Below are 24640 nucleotides of genomic sequence, written 5' to 3'. Positions count from 1 at the left end.
ATGGGATAAGCAAGACAAACCACTGCAAATAACATCAAAGCCAGGATTACACAAAAAGGGACGCGGTGTGTATGGTGGAACTGGAAGCGAATCTCCGATTATGAGGAGTTACATGGCCAAAAGGTTAATTCCGTGTTGTACGGTTCACAACTGGATAGATTTCACGAGGCGATTATGGAAGAAACCACCAGAATCGATCAACAGAAAAGTGTCACATAAATGTTTGATGACGCTCCAAAAAATTAGGGCGATTAGTTGGGAATTTTTAATGCATCCATGGTTTATCCCAGACCTTGCAAACATAATTGCGATCTATTAAGAAATGATCGAGATATAAGCGTCCGAAATTTTTAGACGTAGTCCTACATCAAAAAAACATTCAGAAATTAAACAGAAAAACGCGAATACTTTTTAAATGATCCAATACATTCGAATAATTGTGTGTTTGTAAGAATGATACTTTGGATTTTTTTTCCCTTAAAGTCGGCACGAATTCGGGAACAACCTAATATTTTCCAAGTCTTACGAGGTTGAACAGAAAAATCATTGGTAGATGAAGCCAGCGATCACGATACAGGTTTATTGTTCATTTGAGCCGCCATTTGTGTGTTAAACAAACTAACACTACATCATTTAACACGACATTCTTATAACTTGAACATCATGATGATACCGATATCGATTTTTTATCACTGCTGCTTTGTCTTGCGATTCCAATAACGATTTCGTAATGAAGCCCTAGATTTCATTGTCTGATTTTTTTTTGAAAACATATAACAGTTCGGCTGAAAAGTAACACAGTAAAACGATTTGCAACTTTTCGATACCATTTTTATAGTAATCTTTCGGTTTTTCCTCAAAATAGGCCTCGGTTTCGGTAATCACTTCATCATCGGTCTTAAATTTCTTGCCAGCGTACATTCTCTTCAGGTCTGCGAACAGAAAATAGTCGCTGGGGGCCAGATCTGGAGAATACGGTGGATGCGGAAGCAATTCGAAGCCCAATTCATGCAATGTTGCCATAGTTTTCATTCGTTTGTGATTTTTCAATTTTTTCACAATAATAAAAGTTGCTTCACTCTCAATGCTGTAACTCACGAGCCAATCGACCGATTGCTGTCAAATTTTGACACGTATCCATGATGGTGCTTTGTGATTGTCAAGTATATTTTTGCAAGAGGTTCCATCTAGACGTCAACCTTATGAATTTTTCAGCCGAACTGCTCAACCAAATAAATAAAATTGGCAAATAATTGTATATGATTATAAAGAATGATAATAAGAATAAGAAAAAAAGAATTCCCGAGAATAGATTCTCAAGTGATTTTTTTATATGGATTTCAGCGGTAAAAATAACCTGACAGCATAAATGGAATTTAGAAGAAACTAAAGAGCGATACAAATAACTTCCCGGAGAATGCTGGATAGAGAATAAACGAATTTAAAATAAACCGCTATTATTATTTAAGCTAACATTGTTATCCATAAAACTATAGAACACAAAATAGAATCAATCCCAAAATGAAATTTAAGAGAGGTTCAATTTTATTTGGATTTTTTTAGAAATAATTGGTGTAATGTCCACGTGGACAACAGGGGGAGGGGTATAGTAAATGTCCACGTTTGTCCACGGAGGGGGAGGGGGGGTTCAAAAACACGATTTTTCTGTCCACGTGGTATGTGGACAGCCCCTTGACACGTTTCTTCACTTTGTCTTCCATAATTGCCCAATATATCTCGATGGACGAAAATCCGGACAATTTGGTGAATTGATAGTTTTTTCAATCAAACCGATCTTGTTCTCCTTATACCACTTGATGACATCCCTGCTGTAATGGTAGCTTGACAAGTCACAACAGAACTTTACCGGACCTTTGTGTGATCGAATGAATGGCAAAATCCTGTTCTGAAGACACTCTCTTGGATTTAACCGTCATACCAAACAGACGTGTTTTAGTCAATTGTCCCATAACCCCAGACAGTTGCCTAGCAACATCACTGTTTAGTGACGCGCATTTTTTTTTTCATTCGCGAAGAAATTCTCTTAATGTGAAGAAATTACTCAAGATTATTTAATCGGGTGAATAGTGTGTCAGTGACGAGGTCTCCTGTGCGAAATACGAATAGTAGTGATCGAGAGAATGCGCCAGGTGTCGGAACAGATGCAGAAGGAGGAAACGGATCTCAAACAGATTTCAGGCAATGCTGGATCTCGATTACCGGTCAGTTCAGTGTCGCTCCCATTGAAGGAATTTTTACGCGGTTCGGAGAACTACAGGTCCTGGTCTTTCGCGACCAAGATGATCCTCATCAAGGAGAGGACTTCATGCGCAGTGAAGGAACAACAGGAGAGCGATCCGGAGGGTGCAGACGAAATTTCAGAGCAAGCTTTGGCTACGATATGTCTTAGCATTGACCACAAGATCTACTAATTGGTACGAAACGCAAACACTGCAAAAGAAGCTTGGGATAACTTACGTAACACGTATGAGCATAGCCGTTCCACTCGGAAGATTGGCTTGTTGATAAGGCTTACGGGGATTCGGCTGGTAGGTGCAGAACGTGATGAAGAAGGCATGTGTCAGACGACGTGAATGAGCTGTTTACTATGAGTTACCAGCTTTCGGAAGTAGGATTTAAAGTGGACGGTACCTAGCTGGCGAGTCTGCCTGAAGGGTCTACCGAAGCAGTACGAACCGATGATCCTGGAACCAGAGTCCTCGAGTATGGTGCTTACGGCGGATATTGTTAAAGCAAAATCGGGATCGGGATCGTCAGCAAGTCAAGTGATGGAGCGTTTCACTCGAAAACGGAGAAGAAGAAATCTACCGATAAATCGAACGTGAAGTGCTTTCGATGCCAGAAGTTGGGACACTATGCATCGAAATGTAAGAAAAAACCAGTAAAAAGAAAAACCCGTGAGAAGCAAAGCGGTCATGCTACATTTTTTCTCATCTTTTAATACGATCCATTCGACCAACGACAATATGAATTAGATTTTTTGAATCCGGAGCTTCAACGCATCTATGCCGAAACAGGAATCATCTGAAGAACGCAGGGAATGTGTCAGGGAGCATCAACGCAGCGAACAGTACTGGAGCTGCTGTTGTTTCCAAGGGTGCTATCGATTTGGAAGCAGACATTGGAGGTACGTCCTGTGAAATTTCAATGAGTTATGTTTGATAAGGAGTCATGTAAAGTAGTCAGCGCAACAAATGTTGTGGCAGTTGGACAGCATTCGGATAGACTTTACAAGTTGAAATTGGCTGTAAGTTCATCGGCTCACTTAACTCAAGAACAGAATAGCTTTCAACTATGGCATCAGTGAATGGGTCATCTGTCTGCAGGTTGTATGCGAAGACTTAAAGGCATGGTAACTGGAATAGAATTCGAAGATCCAGGTTCTTTTCAATGTATTCCTTTTCTTTTTCCTTTTCCTTTTGCTTTTCCTTTTCCATTTCATTTTTTTTCCTTTTCCTTTTCTTTCTTCTTTTCTTTTTTCCTTTTCTTTCTCCTTTTCTTTTTTCTTTTTCATTTTTCCTTCTACCTTTTTCTTTCCTTTCCTTTTCCTTTTCCTTTTTCTTTTACCTTTTTTTCCTTTTTCCTTCTTCCTTTTCATTTTTCCTTTCCTTTTTCATTTTTCCTTTTATTCCTTTTTACTTTTTCCCAGTGTTTGCCAAATGATCCATTCACTGAAAAAATCGCTGTCGTTCGTTTAAATATGATCATACACAAATCATTTCCCTCAGCGGCATCCTTTTGTTGTTACGTGCTGCAAATCACGACACAAAAGAGAACGGAACAACTTTTCCTTTCCTTTCTCCTTTTTTTCTTGTTTTTCCTTTTTCCTTTTTTCCTTTTTTCTTTCTTCCTTTTCATTTTTCCTTTCCTTTCCTTTCTCCTTTTTTCCCTTTTTTCCTTTTTCCTTCTTCCTTTTCATTTTTCCTTTCCTTTTTCCTTTTTCATTTTTCATTTTTCCTTTTTTTCCTTTTTCCTTTTCCCAGTGTTTGCCAAATAATCCATTCACTGAAAAAATCGCTTTCGTTCGTTCAAATATGATCATACACAAATCATTTCCCCCAGCGGCATCCTTTTGTTGTTCTTCTTCTTCTTCAATGGCACTAACGTTCCTACAGGAACTTCGCCGTCTCAACGTAGTATTACTTGCGTCATTTTTATTAGTACTTAGTTGAGATTTCTATGCCAAATAACACGCCTTGAATGCATTCTGAGTGGCAAGCTCTAGAATACGCGTGATCACAGTGCAAGTCGGAGGAAATTTCTCTGACGAAAAATTCCCCCGACCAGAACGGGAATCGAACCCGAACACCCGGCATGTTAGTTATGACGCTAACCACTCGGCCAAGGGAGCACTCCTTTTGTTGTTACGTACTGCAAATCACGACACAAAAGAGAACGAGACAACTTTTTCCTTTTCTTTTTCCTTTTTCCTTTTTTTTTCCTTTTTCTCTTTTTTTCCTTTTTCCTTTTTTTCCTTTTTCTTTCTTCCTTTTCAATTTTCCTTTCCCATTTTCCTTTCCTTTTTCCTTTTTTTGCTTTTTCAGACTGGAACTTCGAAAGCGTTACTTGTCAGTCCGCAACTACAGATAGCTTGCTTCTCCGGGAACTTCGATGTCTTTCCTATTTTACAGTCTTCTACTTGTAGTACTCTACGAATCCAACGAGGTACGAAATTCTTGTCAGCCTCCAAGCTGCTCAAACTAGCTCAAACACATCAAACTAGACTGTTTCAGGATATCACACACCATAGATTTGACAAATCAACAGTTCAGCCAACTTTCCAAAAGATGGTCCGGAATTTTCTTTGCGAGCATCTGCTATCCGTAGGTTTACATGAAACCTGATGAATTTCATATATTTAAAGCTTCAATTCAATGGAAAATGATAGCTTTCAATTGGCCCAGTTGGAATACTTACCGAAGTGATTACTGCCATTCAGTTTCTACAATTGCTTGATGGAATGAATCAACTGAATTAATTCTGTATTAAGATTGCATCATTCCGTTTGTAACGAACCTCGTCGAATTTGAAATTTATACTATTCATTAGGCATTCTGGGGGGTCTTCGTAGCCTAATTGGTTGCGTGTCCGCTACTAAGCGAACAATCGTGGGCTCAAAACTCAGGACCCTCAACTGACCATCTTTGTGTGTTATTCTAGCTACTACCTCCACGCAACAATCATCATGGGTCAGTAATCCCAGTACCTTACCGCTCACATAACGGTCTGCTGCATCGGTAATTAGTTCTATTTATAACATAACAATGGAAGCCTCATATCAACAGTCACGCCGTGTATATAGCTCAACTGTGAACATTCCAACAATAGGAATAATCTTACGTCGAAAAAAGGCGACATGTTTTTTGCATTGATAGAATAGGAATACTCTAACGCCTAAACGGCCACTGTATAACAAATAAAATGTGTTTCGATAAGATAGGAATAATCTTACACCTAAAATGGTTAATGAGAAAAAATGTACACGATCAATTCGGCTCTGTTACAGCTAAAAGCAAAAAAAATAGTCAGAAAATTCCACAGTACTGAACTTAACTAAAATGAAATTACACCAAAGTTTTTTTTTACGCGGGGGATACGTACCTCGTAAAAAAAACCGCGTTAATTGAAAAATCCGCGTTAAAAAACGCTTTAATTCAAAAAACCGCATTAATTGGAAAATCCGCGTAAAAAAAACCATGTCACCTAATGATAGATATCAAATGGGACTATCCTTATTTATATCGGAAGTAAAAAATTAAGTGTTGCTCGCTTCCGAAAACCCGTAGTTTTTTCCTGCAATTTCGTTGGTTACTGGTAGTTATAGTTCGGTTTTCCTCACGAATGAGGTCATCTGCTGTTGCTAGAAGATCCCCTAGTAATTTTTACACTCTTCTGTCGATGCACGTGCAGTACCGCTGTTGGACCGTCCAGAGCTAAGTAGACAAGAAAAGACATTCACGAATTCCTGCCTGTAAAAACCCCGTCCCGTTGTACCGTCCGATGAGCTCCCCGTTACCCAACACCTAAAATCCACGTGAGAATCGTGATAAGGTGCAGCACAAAAAGCTAAGCTCATTTACAAGCATTAATTATCGTAATATGCTATGAGGGAACATGAGAGAAAAATGTGGGCTGAGGGAGAGTTGTTATATAGCATTGGACCGCGTTAATTGGAAAATCCGCGTAAAAAAACCTCGTAGAAAACGTGTAAAAAAACTGGGTGTATGTAAATACCATTGTAGAATGAGCTGTTGTTCACGTGAGCTCTCTTTTCTTTTCATCCATAGCCAAACCACAGTGAAAATCGGTTACTTTTATTCATTATTCAAAATAACTTCTAGGGCAAAACTTGATGATGATCATACCTGATTCTCGTTGGCCACATCGTACTTTTTGCACTACAAATCGAAGGCTATGGAGTTGCTGTAAATTGTCTTATTTGTAACTAATCCATCGAGAACTCGTACAACTGTTCGAAATTTGATTTAGTTTATTCAGTTGCTTTTCTTAAACATACAAATTCAAAGTCCTCTAACAAATAAATCATTCAATGTGTGTGTTACTTCTTCTAATCCCTCCTTCAAAGTATTACAATTTGCAATGCGATAATTGGTAACATATCGAAAATCATTACCACTAATCGATTAGAGCTGATGGAAAACTAATTCAACACATTGATTTGTTTCTTCAGAGCTACCTTAAAAGAGATAAATAAGAACCAGCTATCTGTGTCGTTCCGAAAAAAAAGATTCGTAGGTCAGCTTTTCTAATGCCTTCGCTAGCCAGAGAGTTCGATACCGATTACTAAATTCTATCTGATTCTTGGTTTTTCTTAAAATCTGGTCTTAATAATGCTTGTTTCACTTATAAGTAGAAATCCTATCATTATATCAGATACAGATAGCGAGAGTAGTTAGAGAATGGAGACGGAGAATATTCGGCATTAGTGCAATATTTTCACTATATGCTAACTAACAGAGGAAGATATAGAGATTGTGACGTCGATTGAAGCGCGATGTTGTTGTTATTGCTTGTGGTGTTAAAGTTGGTGAAAAATTGTGACATGAAGGGTTGTCGCATTATCCCAAGCAAAGTGTTCGGGATTTATTCTTCCTGCTCCTGTGTTGCCAACATGGGATCGTCGGTATCTACCAGTTTGCCGGATACCTCGTCCTGGAATGAGAACAGAAGGAGTAGTTCAAATCATACCGTAAAGAATCAATGATCACATGCAAGCGGCAGCGTTCTGAAAGTCAAGTTGTTCATAAACCGATAGGTTCAAAAGTGCTCTCTTGTGTATCGAATGCTTATTTGTCTATTGCAATTCGGTTAGAAGCGAACCCTGTAGCATCGAAGTTGCATTTTGGGTTAATATTCCTTCTACAGCAGCAGATTTTTTTTCTCAAATGCAAAAACACGTTTGCAGACCTCTTCAGCAATCTCCACATCCTCTGCTTCCGGTTGCGTGGCATCATCTTCGATGTCTTCTCGTTTGGCCAAATCAGCAGCTGCTGCTAGCAGTTCCATCTGTTCGGCCTCATCTGCCTCGGCACTGGCCGTGGCGGCAAGCTCCTCGCTAGATGTTACCTTCAAAAATTTCGAATTACGTAATTATGTTTCTCGCCTTCGTGATGATATAATTTTTTTCTTCATTCGTGTGTTCTGTCTAGCGCTCGGTCAAAAATATATCGGTTCTACTGCGAAACCGAACACCACGAAAAACGCGTCAGCCCGCGTAGAGGCAGAAATTTTTTTTTTTTGCGGGTCTGCTTCCTATTTCCTATTTTATTTTGCGAAAGTAAACGACGGAAGCAATAAAAGTGTGTTCGTACTTAGGGCAATGAAACAAAGAATGTGTTTCAAGCGATAGTAAATCAAAGGAAAAAAATTAAGTAAAGATCAGTGTAATATGTAATTATTCATTCTGAGTATGAAATATTTATATGACTTTGTTTTATGCATGAGAAACAATGCTCACGAAATGTGTGATGATGGATCAGTTCCTGCTACAGAATGATGGACCGCATTGTAACGTGGCAGGGTCAGCAAAATTTTTTTTAAATATTGTTTCTTAAATCAAAAATATTTTTTATTCTATCAAAGCTATCCCGAGATAGAGCTATTTTCTTGCGTCCAGATTTTAACTGAACAAAGGCTGATGCGAGGCGCATCTTTAACATCCGAATTACCGGATTCGACGAAACCAATGTTGCACGTGAATAGTAGGGATTGCATTACCGTGCCAAAATTTCAATAACCGGTTATTCGATAATGAACATTTCATTACCGGTAAAACAATACTTTGAAACAAAACCATTTTCTTGAAGAAACGGCTTTTATTGATAATGATTAGTATACATAAAACATTTTGCAGGATTTTGCAATTTAGTTTGTTGTTTAAATTAATACTAAGGGACACAAATAATGTTAATTTTGTCGTCTTCTAATCTGAATCGGATCTCATTAGGGGAAATCAGGGTAAAACCGACACCCTAAGGATTTCCACATATTTCCAAGACCTCCCATGTTCCTCCGACTTCAAATCGTTACAGAACCTCTCTTCAACGTTCTCTGAACTATTCTACAGTATCTGTTGATTATTTTTTGAGTAGAACTCGAGTTTTGATAGAATACAACTGATGTTTTTAGGTGAAATAAATGAGAGTGCGGGTGAAATCGACACCCTGTCGGGTTAAAACCTTTAGAGAAACTAATGTAAACTTGTTACAATAAGCAGGTGAAGGACAAATTCCTACTCCTGATCTGGAGTAAACACGGAAGTTTTAACTCCAGCTTGGGTGAGCAACCACGGGCGTTGTCCCGATGAGCGTTGAAGCTCTTCCAGGCTTTTTTGTTAACACGCCCTGTTCAACGTTGGTTTTGGCTGTTTTATCAATCCAGTTCTGTTGTTATGTCTTCCAAATATAAACACAAGACATCTAAAGCAAAAAGCAAGGTGTCGGTGTTACCCCGAATGGTCTCGAAATTTCAAAACAACGTTTTCCATCATCGATAATCAGCAAAACCACCTACCGTCTCATAAAATACACTGAACAATGATCTAAGATGAATTAGGCTCACAAAAGTATCGAATTTTCCCTAAATTTTTCGACCAAAACACTTAAATTCCAATAGCGAAATTTTACACGGACTGACTCCTGTTTGCTGTCCGGTCCTGTTGTGTTGTTTGTTTTAACAGTAAAGTGACTTCCGCAGCTGTAGGGTGAATCGGAACGTGAAAAATGACAAATGTGTACAGGAGACATCGGGAATTGGAAAAATCAGGAGGTGTCTGGTTTACCCTGATTTCCCTCTACCGAAATTTCCAGAAGAGGAAAACGGATGTTCAGAGTCCAATGACGTTGGGCGTACAGTACGAAGAGCATCGAATACCATTGCCATGTATTTGCCTCTGATGCCCTCTGTACGAAAACATGTCTGAGGATTTTCATCAATCCGTTTATAGACGTTAAGCTTGGGCTGGACATTGATACCTTTGATTGCTGGAATCGTCAAGTTTTTCCTCGATGCTCAACAGATTCTGCATCTTCCAGTGGGTTTTTTTCCCTCCTGTTATCCAACTACAACCTTACCATCGTCAAATTTAATCAAATCACGAGCGATTTAAAATACCTGCTTGTTCAAAGCAGTCCGTGAAGTTTGATAGAAGACGCCGAAGTCATCATTAATTGAGCCACGACCACGAGCAGAATGCAGATAGCTGTTCCAGCATAAAATGCAATCCAACGTCAGTTTCATAAAGTGTGCGATTCTTCCGGCATGGCATTTCAACAGCGACCAGAACTGATTCGAGGGCATCGAGTATCGAGATCGAGCAGCTATTTTTGAACAGTAGGCCGGAGGTCGTAGAATCGGCGCAACACTGCCAGTTGGATTTTTCGATCTTATTTAGATTCTAGAGTAATATTTCAAAGCGGCATAAAGGCGAATATTATATTTATTACCAGTATGGGAGGGTAGCACATTTTTTGTTATTTTTAAGCTAATTTAATGGTATGAATCAGGATGTCAAAACATGTACACCCAGGTTTTTTTACGCAGGGGATACGTACCTCGTAAAAAAAACCGCGTCAATTGGAAAATCCGCGTAAAAATAAAACTGTGTTAATTCGAAAAACCGCGTTAATTGGAAAATCCGCGTAAAAAAACATGTCACCTAATGATAGATATCAAATGGGACTATCCTTACATAAAACGGAAGTAAAAAGTTGAGTGTTGCTCGCTTCCGAAAACCCGTAGTTTTTTCCTGCAATTCGTTGATTACTGTTAGCTATAGTTCGGTTTTCCTCACGAATGAGGTCATCTGCTGTTGCTAGAAGATTCCCTTGTGATTTGTACACTCTTCTACCGATGCACTTGCAGTACCACTGTTGGACCGTCCAGGGCTAAGTAGACAGAAAAAGACATTCACGAATCGCTGCCCGTAAACACCCCGTCCCGTTGTACCGCCCGATGAGCTCCCCGATACCCAACACCAAAAATTCACCTGAGAATCGTGATAAGGTGCGGCACTAATTTCCTTCATAAGCGCTAAGCTCCGTTACAAACACCAATTACCGTAATATGCTCTGAGGGAGTATAAGAGAGTAATGTGAGCAGAGGGAGAGATGTGATATTGCACTGGTATTTTTTTACGCGGATACCGCGTTAATTGGAAAATCCGTGTAAAAAAAACGCGTTTATTGGAAAATCCGCGTAAAGAAACCTCATAAAAAACAGCGCAAAAAAACGCGTAAAAAATCCTGGGTGCACTAAAAATTAATTTCGGGTGCACTCTACAAGATATCGATCATTACAGCCGAAGATCTCTTTCTCACTAACCCAATATATTTCGGATTTCAGTAAAATTTTCAGTAAAATCGGAATTCAGCACAGTTTTCAATTGAAAACATGGAACGTTGGAACCTCCCAACTTATTTTACAATACCGAATGTCGCATAGAGCGACTGTTGGAGATGTAGCCCATCAAATAGTGAGGTGATGAGGCTTGGAACAATGGTTACTGGATCCACATCTGCTATACGGGATAGGTAAGTAAATATGATGTATTACATCAGATGGAGACTGGTGAACAATGGCGAATACTTCAACTATCGTTATACTACAACTCTGCCGTAATCTCGCAAAGTGACGCAAGCGCCAGAGGAAAAAAAATCAGTACGAGACTTTTCGCAAAATTGCATGTATAATCAGCATACGCGTACATCAGGAAAATCTGACCTGTACAAATTATGGAAAAATATTGTCATCGACTTGATTTTTAAAAAAAATGCAGTTTTATTTAAGCTATGTCACAAACGCCAGATTGTTGTGGAAACAGCAAATTTTAATCGCTGTTTCCACAACCGAATGGCGTTCATCCATCAAAGTAAACGAGATTCTGTTTCCAATTATTTTCTCCAAAATGCCGCTGTTGAGCGGAGCATGAGAAAGCATCAGGGTGAAAAGTTCTACACATTTTCCGACTTTGTAGCATGCGTAATGTGTTAATAAGAAAATGTCGTCCGAAATTATCTGATGAAAAGCAAATACAGTTTATGCGAGGATGTTTTGAGTTTTGTTATAAGATGCGTTTCGATGGAGAATTTAGAAGAGTGCAGCTGTTCATCAAATCCTACATTTACCATTCAATCAACACTCAGCTTCAACTCATCCGAAAGAGAAATTGAGCAGGTGAGGTAAGTAAACATTGTCAAGAAACTTTATCCCTTGATTCCTTAAGATAAAGGATACTATTGGGAAATCCTTGTAATCAAAAATTAGATGAGTTTTAACTATTTAGTTACAATCGTTATGTGCAATATGTTAGAACAACAGTACAATTCAATCTAGGATATTATTTGTCTTTCAAGATGAGTTTGATTTTATGAATAGAATATTTGACGAGACTTATAAACAAAGCTTTCTATTATAAATGTAGCACTGCACGGGGATTGACTGTTTTCGATTAAAATATTTGGCATGACGAGCTTTTCGGAAAAGTTTTTTTGAAAGAAAGAAAGCATGTGATTCTCATTATGTAAAAAAGTCCATTAAGGAACATGTTATGTGAAATTTGCTGTCCCTGCTCGTCCATTCTATGTCATCAGAACAGATAAAAAAATATAGGAGGTTGTGTTTAAGCTACGACCGCATTGTTGACGTAGAACTACGCTGTATTTTAATTAAAGTCATTGTAGAATCATTTAATGATTCATTCTTGTGCTCGCAGAACAATATATGCTCGAAATAAGCACAGCTGTCTTCCTTAATGGATAAAGTTTTGCTACTGGCATGCGAAACCTTATTATAACTTAACACCTGCTTCACCATAGCGTCTGTTCAATGCATTGATGACAGAAAGCAAACAATGTTAACTGCTTGGAAAAAAGGCTGAATATTTTCCTCAGCGAGATTCATTACCAAAACATTACAAGCGATATTCATTGCTTTGAATACAGAACGACACTGAAAGTTAGCCTTCCTTTCTTGCTTGAGACTTTAAACTTCTTCAGTTCATTCGTCTCCACCCCCATTGCCTTGAGAAAGGCATTCGATCCCTCGCCGTCCAGCTCGCCCAGCAACGATGTTGTTCAGTCGATTTCCTCACGAAGAATGAAAGTTTGCCTCAGCGAGATCCACTGTTTATACTCTAGGCAAATTTCCCCCTTCGTTCTTCTTCTTTTCCTTTGTTCACGGAGACTTTACATCTAACGATTTCCCCTTCGTTGCTCGTCGATAAGTTGCTTGTTATTGACAGCTCTGTTCGGGAAAGCGCACAAATGGACAGAACAAGTGTATGAGGAAATGGGAATGCTTCCAATTTTCATCAATTTAAACCATATACAGATTATGGGATTGTAATTCATAGCATATGAAACAAATCTTGGGAAACTTCCGATTCGTTTGGTATGTAAATTGCCAAAATCCGTTCGCGGCAAAAATAGTTATGAACGTTAACTTTATTTCATAAAAAAGTAACCTGTTTTCTGATTTGGCATCCTTAATGAAAGACGTAGTTCTACGTCGAAAAATCACACCGCATCACAATAAAATTGCGTAACATCATAAGGGAAATCGCGGAAGTTCTTCAAGAAACTAAACGCCTCGCACAAAGGCTTTGTGTCGCGGGTCGAAATGTGCAAGAACGAATAGGAGGGATCAGATTCATATCCTAGCTTCCTGGCTCCTGACCGAGCTCCCCATGTATAAGTTTGACAAACCCAAATTTATCCACCTCATGATCAGTATAATCTGAGCTACTCCCATATGGGATTCTGAAGTTTAATCCTCTTATCCTTCCCATTCTCGGGTAATTTGATACACGAGACATGAGGTTTGATTTAATTATTCAAACAGAAACTGGTCAGCACCTTTTTAATACTCTTTCATTCAAAGTATGTTTAACGTACAATGTTATAACAGGTTCTGGTCTGGTCCGCCAATTGTGAATGTTTGAATTACAAAAATTAGCTCTGCAATGTGGGAAAATCTTTACAGTTATTATTTTATATTCAAAATATCAACAAATCAATGTTATACATAATCAATCATAATGATCGTGTTTGGGCCAGTGGCCTCCATTGCCATTTTATGGTATTGCAACTCTCTCTTAGTCTAATCATAAAAATTTCTGTTCATTCAGGACAATCGGAAGTAGATCTCCGCCATGTTTCAATGGGCATACGGGAGCTACATTTTTAATCCTTAATTACATCCCATAGCGCATTTACGGAATCCAAATAAACAAATTTACGTCCTCTGGATACGTCAGAATTTCGTTCCAAAAAGGTCACCAGGTAGGTAAATTGCTGTTTGTTTATATTTTGTTTCTTAAACAAGACGAGACAATATTCAAAATGTTAGCAAAAAAGCTAAATAAATACGAAATTAAACTTACTCCATTCCGCGTGACTAGCTTTCACCATCTAAAACACAAGTGACAAATATACCGGTTTTTCTCCGTGACATGACAGTGTCGTGATATTCATAATAACACCGAGTTCATCAAAGTTGTCACGACGGATGAACTCTTCTGGATTCTACACACACGGTGACAGCCGTAATAAGGTTGTATACAATTCACTTCGTTTTCACCGTGAAGTGACGTTCGTGATCAGGCCCATTATCGTGTAGAAGAGCCCAAATTTCTCGATTGTAATTTTCTAGTCGAATTCGGAGTATTCTGGTCATCAAATGCTTCAAAACTCTGAGATAATGTGGGAAAAGGTGAAACAAACTCTTTACAGATGATAATTTCATAGTGTAATAGGGAATGGAGATAAAACCATTGTAGAATGATCCACGCTATGCAAAAGGGACGATGTGAGAATCGGATTCACCAGAGTATATAGGAAATAGGGATTGTCATCTATTGGCTATTTTTAAACTAAGCTATCTTAAGAATGTCAGCAGGATGCGAAAGGATAACTTGGAAAATATTGCAACGATATTCCCAAATCGAAAAGCTTTTTGAAATAGTGAACTACGAGGTATGGCTATTAAATAACGAGACTGCGCGCCTGGAGGGCGCCCTAGAGGGGTGGGGGGAAAAACGAATAGTGCATTCGGTAGCTTGAAGTGTCTGTTATAAACGTACGAAAACACGTTTTTGTCACTATAGTAGTTTGCGAACAGCAGTGATTTGAATGGAACGTGGTTTGTAGGGCGCGTCGGAAATCATGTGTGACGAAAAACACGAACAACAACGCACCTGCCCATAACGCACTGTCGGAGAAGCAATTTTTAGCCGATAAGGGCATTCCAATGCTCGAACATGCCCCGTACTCGCCAGATCTAGCCCCATGCGACTTTTTTCTACTCCCCAAGATCAAAACCGTGTTGAAAGGTACCCGATTTCAGTCCGTAGAAGAGGCGAAGAAAAAAGCGACGCGGCTTTTGAACGCCATCACAAAAGAAGAGTTTCAGCACTGCCTCGAACAGTGGAAAAAACGTATGGAAAGGTGTGTGAGGTGCCAAGGGGAGTATATTGAAGGGGAGCATTTCGTTATACCGTAATTTTTAAAATATTACCCTTTTTCGTTAATTAATAGCCATATCTCGTATATGCTGTTTTCGACGATCCATGAAACACAATTTTTTGTAACATTTGCCCAACAAGCCCTAGGTTATTATGGCATCGCAATCGTATCAGAAGTACAAAATCCTACGCGACTCTCAGAACGAACGATTCGTAACTTTCGTTTTGATGCATTTGTAGTACAAAAATTGTAAGGAGTGATGATACTCACACATATTCATACGCATTTCCACACATACACGCACTCTTTACCCTCAAATTCATAGAGACGAAAGTTACGAATCGTTCATTCTGAGAGTCGCGTAGGATTTTATACTTCTGGTACGATTTGCGATTAAATGCTCCTCTAATTCATTCCAAATTTTGAAAAAACGGCTGAGCGTATCAATATGAAACGTTCACAGATGTTTAGGTAATACACTAGGCTAAAATTTACCTGCAAACATTAGAACTTACTGCGATATTTGCAGAACTACAGTGAATTTGGTAAAGCACTATGAAAATCCTGTTTTTGGCACTTTTTTTTTAAATCGATGCAAAAACTTTAAATCATTTTTTTTTTCGTCTAAGTAACAAATTATCTTTGTGCAGAATTTATTGGAATTTTCAAAACTGCCTTTCGATTTGCGGTGCGATGGTTGTTTATTGAATTATTCCTCATCAAATACAAAGGGGTGATATTTCATTCAAACTGAGATATCTCTGTTTGGGAAGGTCATACAGAAACGTTTTTGAAACCAAAAAAAAACTGATTGATGAGGTTAATTGGATTTGCTGTTGAGTTGGTTGGCAAAGAATTGTGTTAATCCAGAATATTCTTGAAAAAATAGAGAAAAATCGATTTTTCGTTTCTTCCCGATATTGTTGCCCACTACACCTACACACTCCAAGATAAAAATATGTACGAAAAATATTCTAATACCTAAAAGTTGTAACTTCAAAATGATGCATCTCCCATGGATATGCGTTTATTTTTCACGAAGTTACAGCATGTCAAAAATCCCTTAAAATTTCCACTTCGCATTCTGTTCCTCTAATTTTTTTTGTCGAGTGTATTTATGAATGTACTAAATGGTGCCTGATGGAAGGGTGCGAGTTCGGTGGCTCCGAAAAGTATGTCTTTTTTAGTGTTTTTGTAAATTTTGGTGCAGTAAAGGCATTCAGATTTGTGAAATTGTGTTTTTCTAAAGACACCAAAAAGAAAGTGGATTTTAGTGCGAATATTAAAACTTGTCCATCTTTTCGTTTATAAATTCAGAAATTCGAAAACATGTAAAATTCAAACATTTAAAATCCAAGAATAAACATTCAAAAATTGAAAATCCAACAATACAAATTAAAAACTTAAAAGATCAGATTTGTGAAAAATCTAAATTATATCCTGAAATCGTTTGGAGAAGTTCTCTCGGTTGCATTTTCGGGTTTCCCGCGGAAGACTCTCCGACGTCGCAATTAGATTATTAATCGCGGCGGCGAGGGATGTCTTTGCAGGAGGCTTGGGGAGTGAATAATAGAATATATCGCCGGGATGATTGTTACTAGAGATGTTTCCTCGGTGACCTTCTCAGGTTTCCCAAAAACAACTCTCCATCGTCGCGATTGAAGTGTGATACAGAGGGCCTCATTACGAGCGTCGCTTCGCGGTAAGGGCGAGATGATTTGTATACAAGGTTTTATATACACTTCATCTCGTTTTCACCGTGAAGTGATGTTCGTGACCAGGCTCATAGTAGTTGTGATGAATGACGGAACATATCCCCGGATCGGTTGTCCTTGGAGGAGTATTCTCGGTTACCTTCTCAGGTTTCCCATTATTGAATCTCCGCCAACGCGATTAAATTTCGATTAAAACTGCATGCGATGAACACTTGAAGATATTTGTATCATATAGTATACAAAATGTATCAATTTTACAGGTTTTCCTTCTCAGGATACCTAAAGATAATCTCTGCCGTGTGTTGTGACACATGAGATTTTCGGATTTTTGTTTTGTCGAGAGGTCAATTGTTCGCGTTTACATAATCACATCACTTACCGCAGTGAATCCTGATTTTTCTTAACCATTCCCACTAACAACTATCCCTTCCTTGGTAAACGCTAGGGAACCACGCTATAGAGGCTACCCTTCTGGCCTTCGGGTGGCGAATATCATACTAACATTCCTTTCCTTTCCTTCTGGTGACTGTAAGGCGTGGCCGGCGTCGTTATTGACCATTTAAAGCTCGAATCACCGAAAATTGCACAACGAGAATGATTTGCTAGTCCCAAGCGTCATTCTGTGTGTTCTTCGTGCAATTTGGTTGGTTCAGGTCAATCACGGAGAGCAACTACGAATTGTACAGTCTACCCAAGCTCAAGCTCAAGCTCAAGAAATGGAGCCATCATCACAAACTCGTGTCAGATGCTTAGCGTCTAGAGTTTGGTGTACTTCCAAGATAAGAACTGCGAGAATCAGACTGCTCATAGAAACTGCCATAACAAAATGTAATGTGGACAATCTGTAACATAACAACTAATGAATTTCTCATTGTTTGAGGAGCAATTTCCTTCAACGGTGCTAATTCTTAAATTCGTTAATAATTAATGTTCCGAAATATCATACTGCACCAAAAGATTAACGCTGAAAGTGTAAGATTCATTAGTTACATAGAGAGATGGGCGGAAATTTTCAGATTTAAACCAATTAATATAAAGTGGCGGAAACGTGAGTAGTGTGTAGTGTAGTGTAGAGAGCAGGTACCATCAATACAACATCGAGCAGACAAAGTAAGAATATTTTGCCAAACCTTTGGTTCTAGCAACTCGACCAATACATCGCCTTTTGGAACAGCCCCTTCTTCTTTGACGCATTTCTCAACAAATGCGTCTGGTGTGACAGGAGACAAAGCAGTTGCATCCTGCTTTCCGGTGTTTGAAGCGACGACTTCACAAGCAGTTATGTTTTCAGCTAGTTTTTCTTGTGTTCGAACCATGTTGTCCGTTGGGAGAGCTTCTGTTTTATTTTCGATGTCAGCCTGTGCAATATCATGCTTAACTTCTAGTGGCTCGCTTTCAGGATTATCTGCAACACTTTGTAATTCGCCAGATTCTGTCATTGGAACTGATTCCGAGTTTGAATCTAGAGGCTCTTCCTTCGCGCGAACTTGGAGCGGAGCCTCAGGTTCTTCCTGTGCTCCAACAGTTTCGAAGACTGCGTTGTTATCTGCTTGTGAATTCGGAGGTATGGTTTCAAAGGCATTCTGTTCGGATTCCATAGCTATGGAACTGTTTTCGTTCGATACAAGTTCAGAATAAGATTCAGACTGTCCCAAAGCTAGGGGAGAATTGCTTTCGTCTTCCATGGGCACCTGCCTCGATACATTCGTGTCATTTACTTCGATTTCGTTTTCTGTGCTCAATACCTCAGCTATAAAAGTAAGCGATTCAACACTTCCCAAAGCTGGGGGCGATATTTCTTTCTCGACTTCTATTGACACCTTCTCTGGTTCGTCTTTCAAAGCATATTCCTTGTCGTCATTATTGTTATTTATCATTCCATCAGATTTTAGATTCGTTACCATTTCAGCCTCTTGAATAGCGAAGTTTTTATCAGAGACTTGTTCAGCGACACATTGCTCCGTTCCGACATCGCTGAATCTTTTTTTCTCCCCAATATCTTGATCCATCTCATCTTTTAACATAGCTTCATACAATACATCATGTATTCCCTCTATTATGTTTATATCATCTGCTAAGACGGCGAATTCTGTAGATGATGCGGTCTGGGTGCCATCCATCCTTTCCTGAAGCACAGCCATTGCTGTTTTATCGTCCTTCTGTTGATTTGCGGAGCTCAACTCAGTGCCCAGCTGTGGGACATCCTCAACGATAAGTATAGGTTCTTTGAACAAAATTACTTCCGATTGCAGCGATTTTTCTACTTCTGCTTCACTTGTTTTTTCCAAGGCTAGGCTCCCATCCGAAATATTGCGGGTTTCAGACTGTCCCGTTGCAGGAGACACTTGCAATGGTTCGGCACTCAAAACAGTCCCTTCTTCTTCGTCAGCTTTCGAATCTTCCGGTTCAGAAACTATCGTATTTTCATTCAATTCATATTGTAAGTTCCGGGGGCATTCTTCGAGCTTTTCTCCGACTTCGACCAATTCTTCTAAAGATTTCAATGAATCTGTTCCAATGTGCTGTTCATTTTGTAGATTTTCAAAAGAAGATTCGATTAAAGGTAGAACTTTTTCTTCTTTCAGCATGCTTGTTTCCACATAGGGAGTTGTATTGTTTTCAAACAGTGTCTGTATGGGGACTGTCTCTTTGATTCCCTCAATCGGTTCTGTTTTTGAAGAGAAAATTTCCTCTCCATCATTTTCGAGAACTTCAGACATGGAAGCAACGATATTTTTCATCATTTCAGAAGATGGATCCATGAGTTTTTTTAGTTCGAAAGTACTTTCATTCTCACCATCTTTGACAATTCCTTGCTCAGATGTTTTCTCGACATTTTGTTGTGATAGAACTCCTTCAGTGGCTTCGCTCTGTTTATCCATAGTACTATCAATTTCGTGCCCCACTTTTTCGGACACCTGCTCCGCTTCAGCCGTTAGGTTGTCACTGTTCTCTTCCGAGGATTCAAGCTTTGGAGTTCCCGTAATCTCACTCGCTTCTGGATTGGCTTTCACGAGAGATTCCCCGATGTTTTCCTGGATTACACTTTTCTTTGTATCATATACGGACTCTTCCTCCACTGATTTTGTTTCAGTATTCTCCTTCATATCTTGTAAGAGCTTATCAGCAGTACCAGATCCAATTGATGACAAAGTTTCCTGCTCTGTTGGAGATGATTCATCCATGACCGATGTTGAAATGGCAGCTACAGGATTTTCAATGGCCGTTTTCTCCCCCACTTGATTGTTAGGTAGGGTTAGCGGTTCCTCAATATTTCTCTCGTTAGCCTTTTTGTCCGCATCTCCTATGAATGATTCTTGTACTGATTCTTCATCAAGGTTCTCTGCATTATCTTGCGATAGATTTTCAGCTGTGACAAACTCGGCGGATGGTATCACTTCCTGTTCATGTACATCGCATTGTTTGTCAACGATAACGGGAATTTCAGAATGCTCCAGTGCTGGAGAAGCATCATTCTCAACTACTTTTGTTACAAGTTCTTGATCCGATGTTAAAACAGGATATTTTTTCTCGTCGTTTACGAGAGCTACGGGATTTTTAATTGCCGTTTCCTCACGAGGTTTCTCTTGATCAACTTGTGAAAGAATGGCAGCAGTAACAGATTCGGCTGAAGGCTCCGCTTCCTGTTCATGTATCATGTTTTGATCATCATCGATAACGTGAGATTCATAATGCTCCAGTGCAGGAGATATCTTCCCGTCATCGTGAGTTGCGGGCTTCAAAGTTGCCGCGTTCTCATTCACTTGAACATTAATTTGAACGAGAGGTTCCTCAACTTTCTCCTCGTTAGCGCTTTCATTTGCATCGTCTTTGGATAATTCTTGTATTACAGATTCCGCTCCAACATGCTCGTTATTTTTCGGTGATAGACTTCCGACAGTGTCAGATGCAACTTCCTTTTTGTCTACAATGCCATGAAGTTTGAAATGCTCCAGTGCTGGAGAACCCTCATCCTCTACTTCCTTCGATACATGCTCTGGTTCGACTTCTAAAATGAGATTTTCTACCTCTATGTCTGCGGAATCAACAGCCTTCAAAATTGCGCTATTCTCACTCATTTGAACATTCATCATTTGGATGAGAGTTTCCTCAACATTCTCCCTGATAGCGTTTTCATTTGCATCGTCGTCTCTGGATCCCGTTTCAATATTCTCATCATTGTTTGGTTTTTCAGGACTTTCAACAGTGTGAGATTCAACTTTCTGTTTGTCTCGGATACCTTGAAGTTCTGAATGATGCAAGCTCGGATATTTTCTATCCTCAACTTCTTTCGATACAAGTTCCGGTTCGACTGCTGAAATAGATTTTCCTGCTTCTACGTATTCGGAAGCAACATGCTTCAAAGCTGGACTGTTCTCATTCACTTGAACATTTTTCATTTGAACAACAGGTTCCTCAACTTTATCCTCGATAGCATCAGCATATATTACAGAATCCACTTCCACATTAGCTTTATTATCTGGTAATAGATTTTCTGCAGTGTCAGATTCGACTTCCTGTTTGTCTTCGATGCCATGAAGTTCAGAGTGAATCAAGTTTGGATTCTTTTCATACCCAACTTCTTTCGGCAAATGTCTCGGTTCGACTGCTAAAAAGGGATTTTCTTCTTGTACATCTTCGGGAGAAGCAGGCTTCAAAGTTGGGCTATTCTCACTCATTTGAACATTTATTGGGACGAAAGATTCATCAGTTTTTTCTCCGATTGCGTTTTCATTTGTATCGTCTCTGGGTGTTTCATGAATAACAGATTCTGCTTGAATATTCTCATTTATATCTGCTAAGAGACTTTCAACACAGTTAGATTCATCTTCCTGTTTGTCTGCGATTCCACGTTCAGAATGTTCAGAATGAGCCACGTTTGGAGATTTTTTATCTTCAGCTTCTCTCTGCTTCTCTGCTTCTCCGCCTTCGGGAACTACGGACTTCAAGGTCATTACATTCTCAGCTTTCTCCTCGTTAGCGCTTTCATCTGCATCGTCTCTGGATATTTCGCATATTACAAAATCCGGTTCGATATTCTCATTATTCTCTGGCCATATATTTTCAGCAGTGTCACATACAACTTCCTGTTTGTCTTCCATAGTATGATGTTCAGAATGAGTCACATTCGAAGATTCCTCAACTTCTTTCGACAAACGCTCCGGTTCGACTGTTAAGATGGGTTTTTCTGCATTTACATCTTCGGGAGCAACAGGCTTCAAGGTTGGCTCATCCTCACTCACTTGAACATTCAGTTGAACGAGAGGTTCCTCATTAGCGCGTTTGTTTGTATCATCTACAGATACTCCATGTGCTGGTAACTCAGCCTCATTCTCATTACTATCTTGTGATGAAATGCGAGCGTCAGTTTCGGCGGAAGGCATCGTTTCAGCTGTATCCATATGAGTCTCAGTATTCTCCAAAGTTGACGGTGATGTTTCATTCTCGACTGTTTTAGCCTCAGACTTCTCAGATTTGTCTGCCGAAACATTAGCTTCATCGTTGGACATTTCATCAGGCTTCGAATCTGTTGCAATTTCAGCCTCTGAAACGGATAAGTTCCCTTCCGAATCGAGCTCGTCGAGCCGTTCCTCGGTATTTACTTTGTCGTTGTTTTCATTTTCACCTCTATCCTCCGAAGTCACGAAGTCGGAAGATGTTTCGATCTGTGCAGTATCCACGCCTTCCTGGAGTTTGTTCACTTCGACAGCATTAACATTAGATTCGTTTCCAACCAGACTTTCGTCGACTTTGTCATCATTTTTCAGCTGCTATCGAAAACCATGATTTGTAGTTTTTTTTGCAGATTCATGAGAGCGTGTCATCAACACTCGTGTGTATCGGTGTAGTGATGAGATGTGTATGACGTGACCGTTTTGAACGTTTTTTTCGGGGTGGGTAGATGATTGCAGGTTTCAGGAATGAAATGAAAAAAAATATAATACATTCGTTAAAACTATTCTGCAAAATGTTATTTTATATCAAGAAACAAACCTTTTTTTATTTCAGGGTTAATGAAACAACGGCTAAAAACATAAGCGAGGGATGCACAACAACGTCGCAGGGGTTATTTTCTTTTGCTTCAGTAGCAACAACAGCAACAGCACATTGCTGACTTGTTTATTTCTGACTTTTTTTCGATAATAATGTCCAATGTAGATAAACTCCTTAACAGCTAGCAACTATCGTATAGATTGTTTGCGTGTAAACTTATGGGCTTCGCACTCCTTTGACGATTTTTTTTTTTTTTGGATTTGTATTTTCCCCTATATTTTCAAAAGTTTAGTTCTCTGTTAGTATTTGGATTCAGTGTTCTATCATTTATTAACCTTGCTAACACAGAGAGTGATTAGTTGTTTTTTATTTAGCTTCTCGTGATTTTTTGAAATTGTTGCTTTTTAAATTGATGATTTATATAATAATACTAAACTAGTTTATATTGGAAGGCAATTATTGAACAATGTTATATTCTTAATGCAACTGTATTTATTTTTGCAGAAAGAAGGCAAACTCAAAAATATTTTTACTCTCTTTTTTAGATGATAATTTGTTTTGAAAAATAGTTTCCCGAATTGGGGTGCGCGTAAATGGCTGCATCTAATCAAAGTGTCACAAGTAATACAATCTACAATGTTTGGAAGAAATAAGGAATATTTCATTGAAAAGATTGGGTTTTCTTCGTATCGACAAGAACAGTTGAATAAAAAGCGGGACTACACTTGCAGGCAAAATAAAGTGCCCACAAAATCACCACAATAATTTATTCCACTCAAGGGGTGATGTTATGGCTGTTTGGTTTTCCAGCCCTCTATTTTTGACAGATATGAATGATTCGTGCCATGTGTCAAAAAAAAGTTGAGTCAGTCTCATTGCCATTTCATTATGAAAAAAAAATACAAACGAACAACGCTCAATGTCATTGAATCTTATTATTAAAATCAATGCTCTGTTATAAAAGTGTTGATTTGTTATCATATCAAAAAAATGTATTAGGCAATGAAGCACATTTTTGTCGTATTTTATCCGATGAGCAGCCACAAGCAATACAATAGTCTCCAATGCATCTCGAAAAATGTGCTGTTTGGTGCGGTTTGTGATCCGGAGGAAACATTGGCCCGTACTTATTTAATCCTACTATATTCACGCATACGGTCTGACAGACCGATAATCGATGAGGTGGCTGAATCAAATAACTTTTAAAACTAAATGAAGTTATAAAAAAAATTTCTGGGGTTGTTTCGTTCCATTATATCTTTGTCTTTAAATAATTACCATCAAGGCCTAAAAATACACAATAGGCATATTACAGAGATACGCACAGTCTGTGAATACACGAGTTACAATTTTGCGCGCGAGTACAGTAGAGTTAAAGGTGAAGATGAAAACAACGTTACAGTCAATGGTGATCGCTATCGTGCAATGATTTTCAACTTTTTACTGCCCAAAATACACGAGCTGAATTTGGTTGACATGTGGTTTCAACAAAATGGTGCCACATGCCACACAGCACACGAAACATGAGCTTATTGCGCAATGAATTTGCTGAGCAATTCATCTTTCCTTTTAGACTAGTGAATTGGCCGCCTAGATCGTGCGATTTGACATCGTTGGACTATTCTTTGTGGGGGTATGTCAAATAACTCGTTTATGTCGATAAACCAACATCTATTCAAGCACTCGTAGACAACATCAGACATGTTATCGGTGAGATACCAGTCGATATACTTAAAAATTTAACTCAAAATTGGACTTCACGCATAGATAACGCATGAAAACGTAGTCGTGGGCAACATTTACATAAACTTTGAAAAATAAACGGCAAAGATTGATTCCCAATATTGAATTTTGTATTTTTTTTAAATTTACTTGTGTTTCTCCTGTAAATTGAAAAACAAACACTCAAAAAATCATCCTTTATTTACT

At 38.8% G+C, this 24640-nt stretch overlaps 1 protein-coding gene across 2 annotated transcripts; it reads right to left on the bottom strand.

The window, feature by feature from the left end:
- Window positions 1-6488: 6488 nt before the first annotated feature.
- On the bottom strand, window positions 6489-22776 carry LOC129771325 (uncharacterized). 2 transcript variants are annotated; one of them, XM_055774857.1, is made up of 4 exons: window positions 22712-22776; window positions 17848-22485; window positions 7450-7608; window positions 6489-7194 (listed from the first exon to the last, which is right to left on the bottom strand). In XM_055774857.1, exons 2-4 carry the CDS (start codon window positions 22225-22227, stop codon window positions 7126-7128), a joined length of 4608 nt encoding a protein of 1535 aa, XP_055630832.1. In that variant the 5' UTR covers window positions 22228-22485; window positions 22712-22776; the 3' UTR covers window positions 6489-7125. The 2 variants fall into 2 exon arrangements, with proteins under 2 accessions (XP_055630832.1, XP_055630831.1); XM_055774856.1 differs by lacking the exon at window positions 22712-22776 and having other exon boundaries at window positions 17848-22703.
- Window positions 22777-24640: the final 1864 nt, after the last annotated feature.

The sequence above is a fragment of the Toxorhynchites rutilus genome, chromosome 2 (assembly GCF_029784135.1).
Source record: "Toxorhynchites rutilus septentrionalis strain SRP chromosome 2, ASM2978413v1, whole genome shotgun sequence".
NCBI classification, from domain to species: domain Eukaryota; kingdom Metazoa; phylum Arthropoda; class Insecta; order Diptera; family Culicidae; genus Toxorhynchites; species Toxorhynchites rutilus.
This window is presented reverse-complemented; position numbering and strand designations above follow the sequence as displayed.

Coding starts and splice junctions, on each gene's coding strand:
- LOC129771325 (XM_055774857.1), bottom strand. CDS start 22,227: ATGTCCAACGATGAAGCTAATGTTTCGGCAGACAAATCTGAGAAGTCT. Junction 7,609..17,847: donor TCGAGTTGCTAGAACCAAAG/GTTTGGCAAAAT, acceptor AAATTTTTGAAG/GTAACATCTAGCGAGGAGCT. Junction 7,195..7,449: donor ATGTGGAGATTGCTGAAGAG/GTCTGCAAACGT, acceptor TTCTCATTCCAG/GACGAGGTATCCGGCAAACT.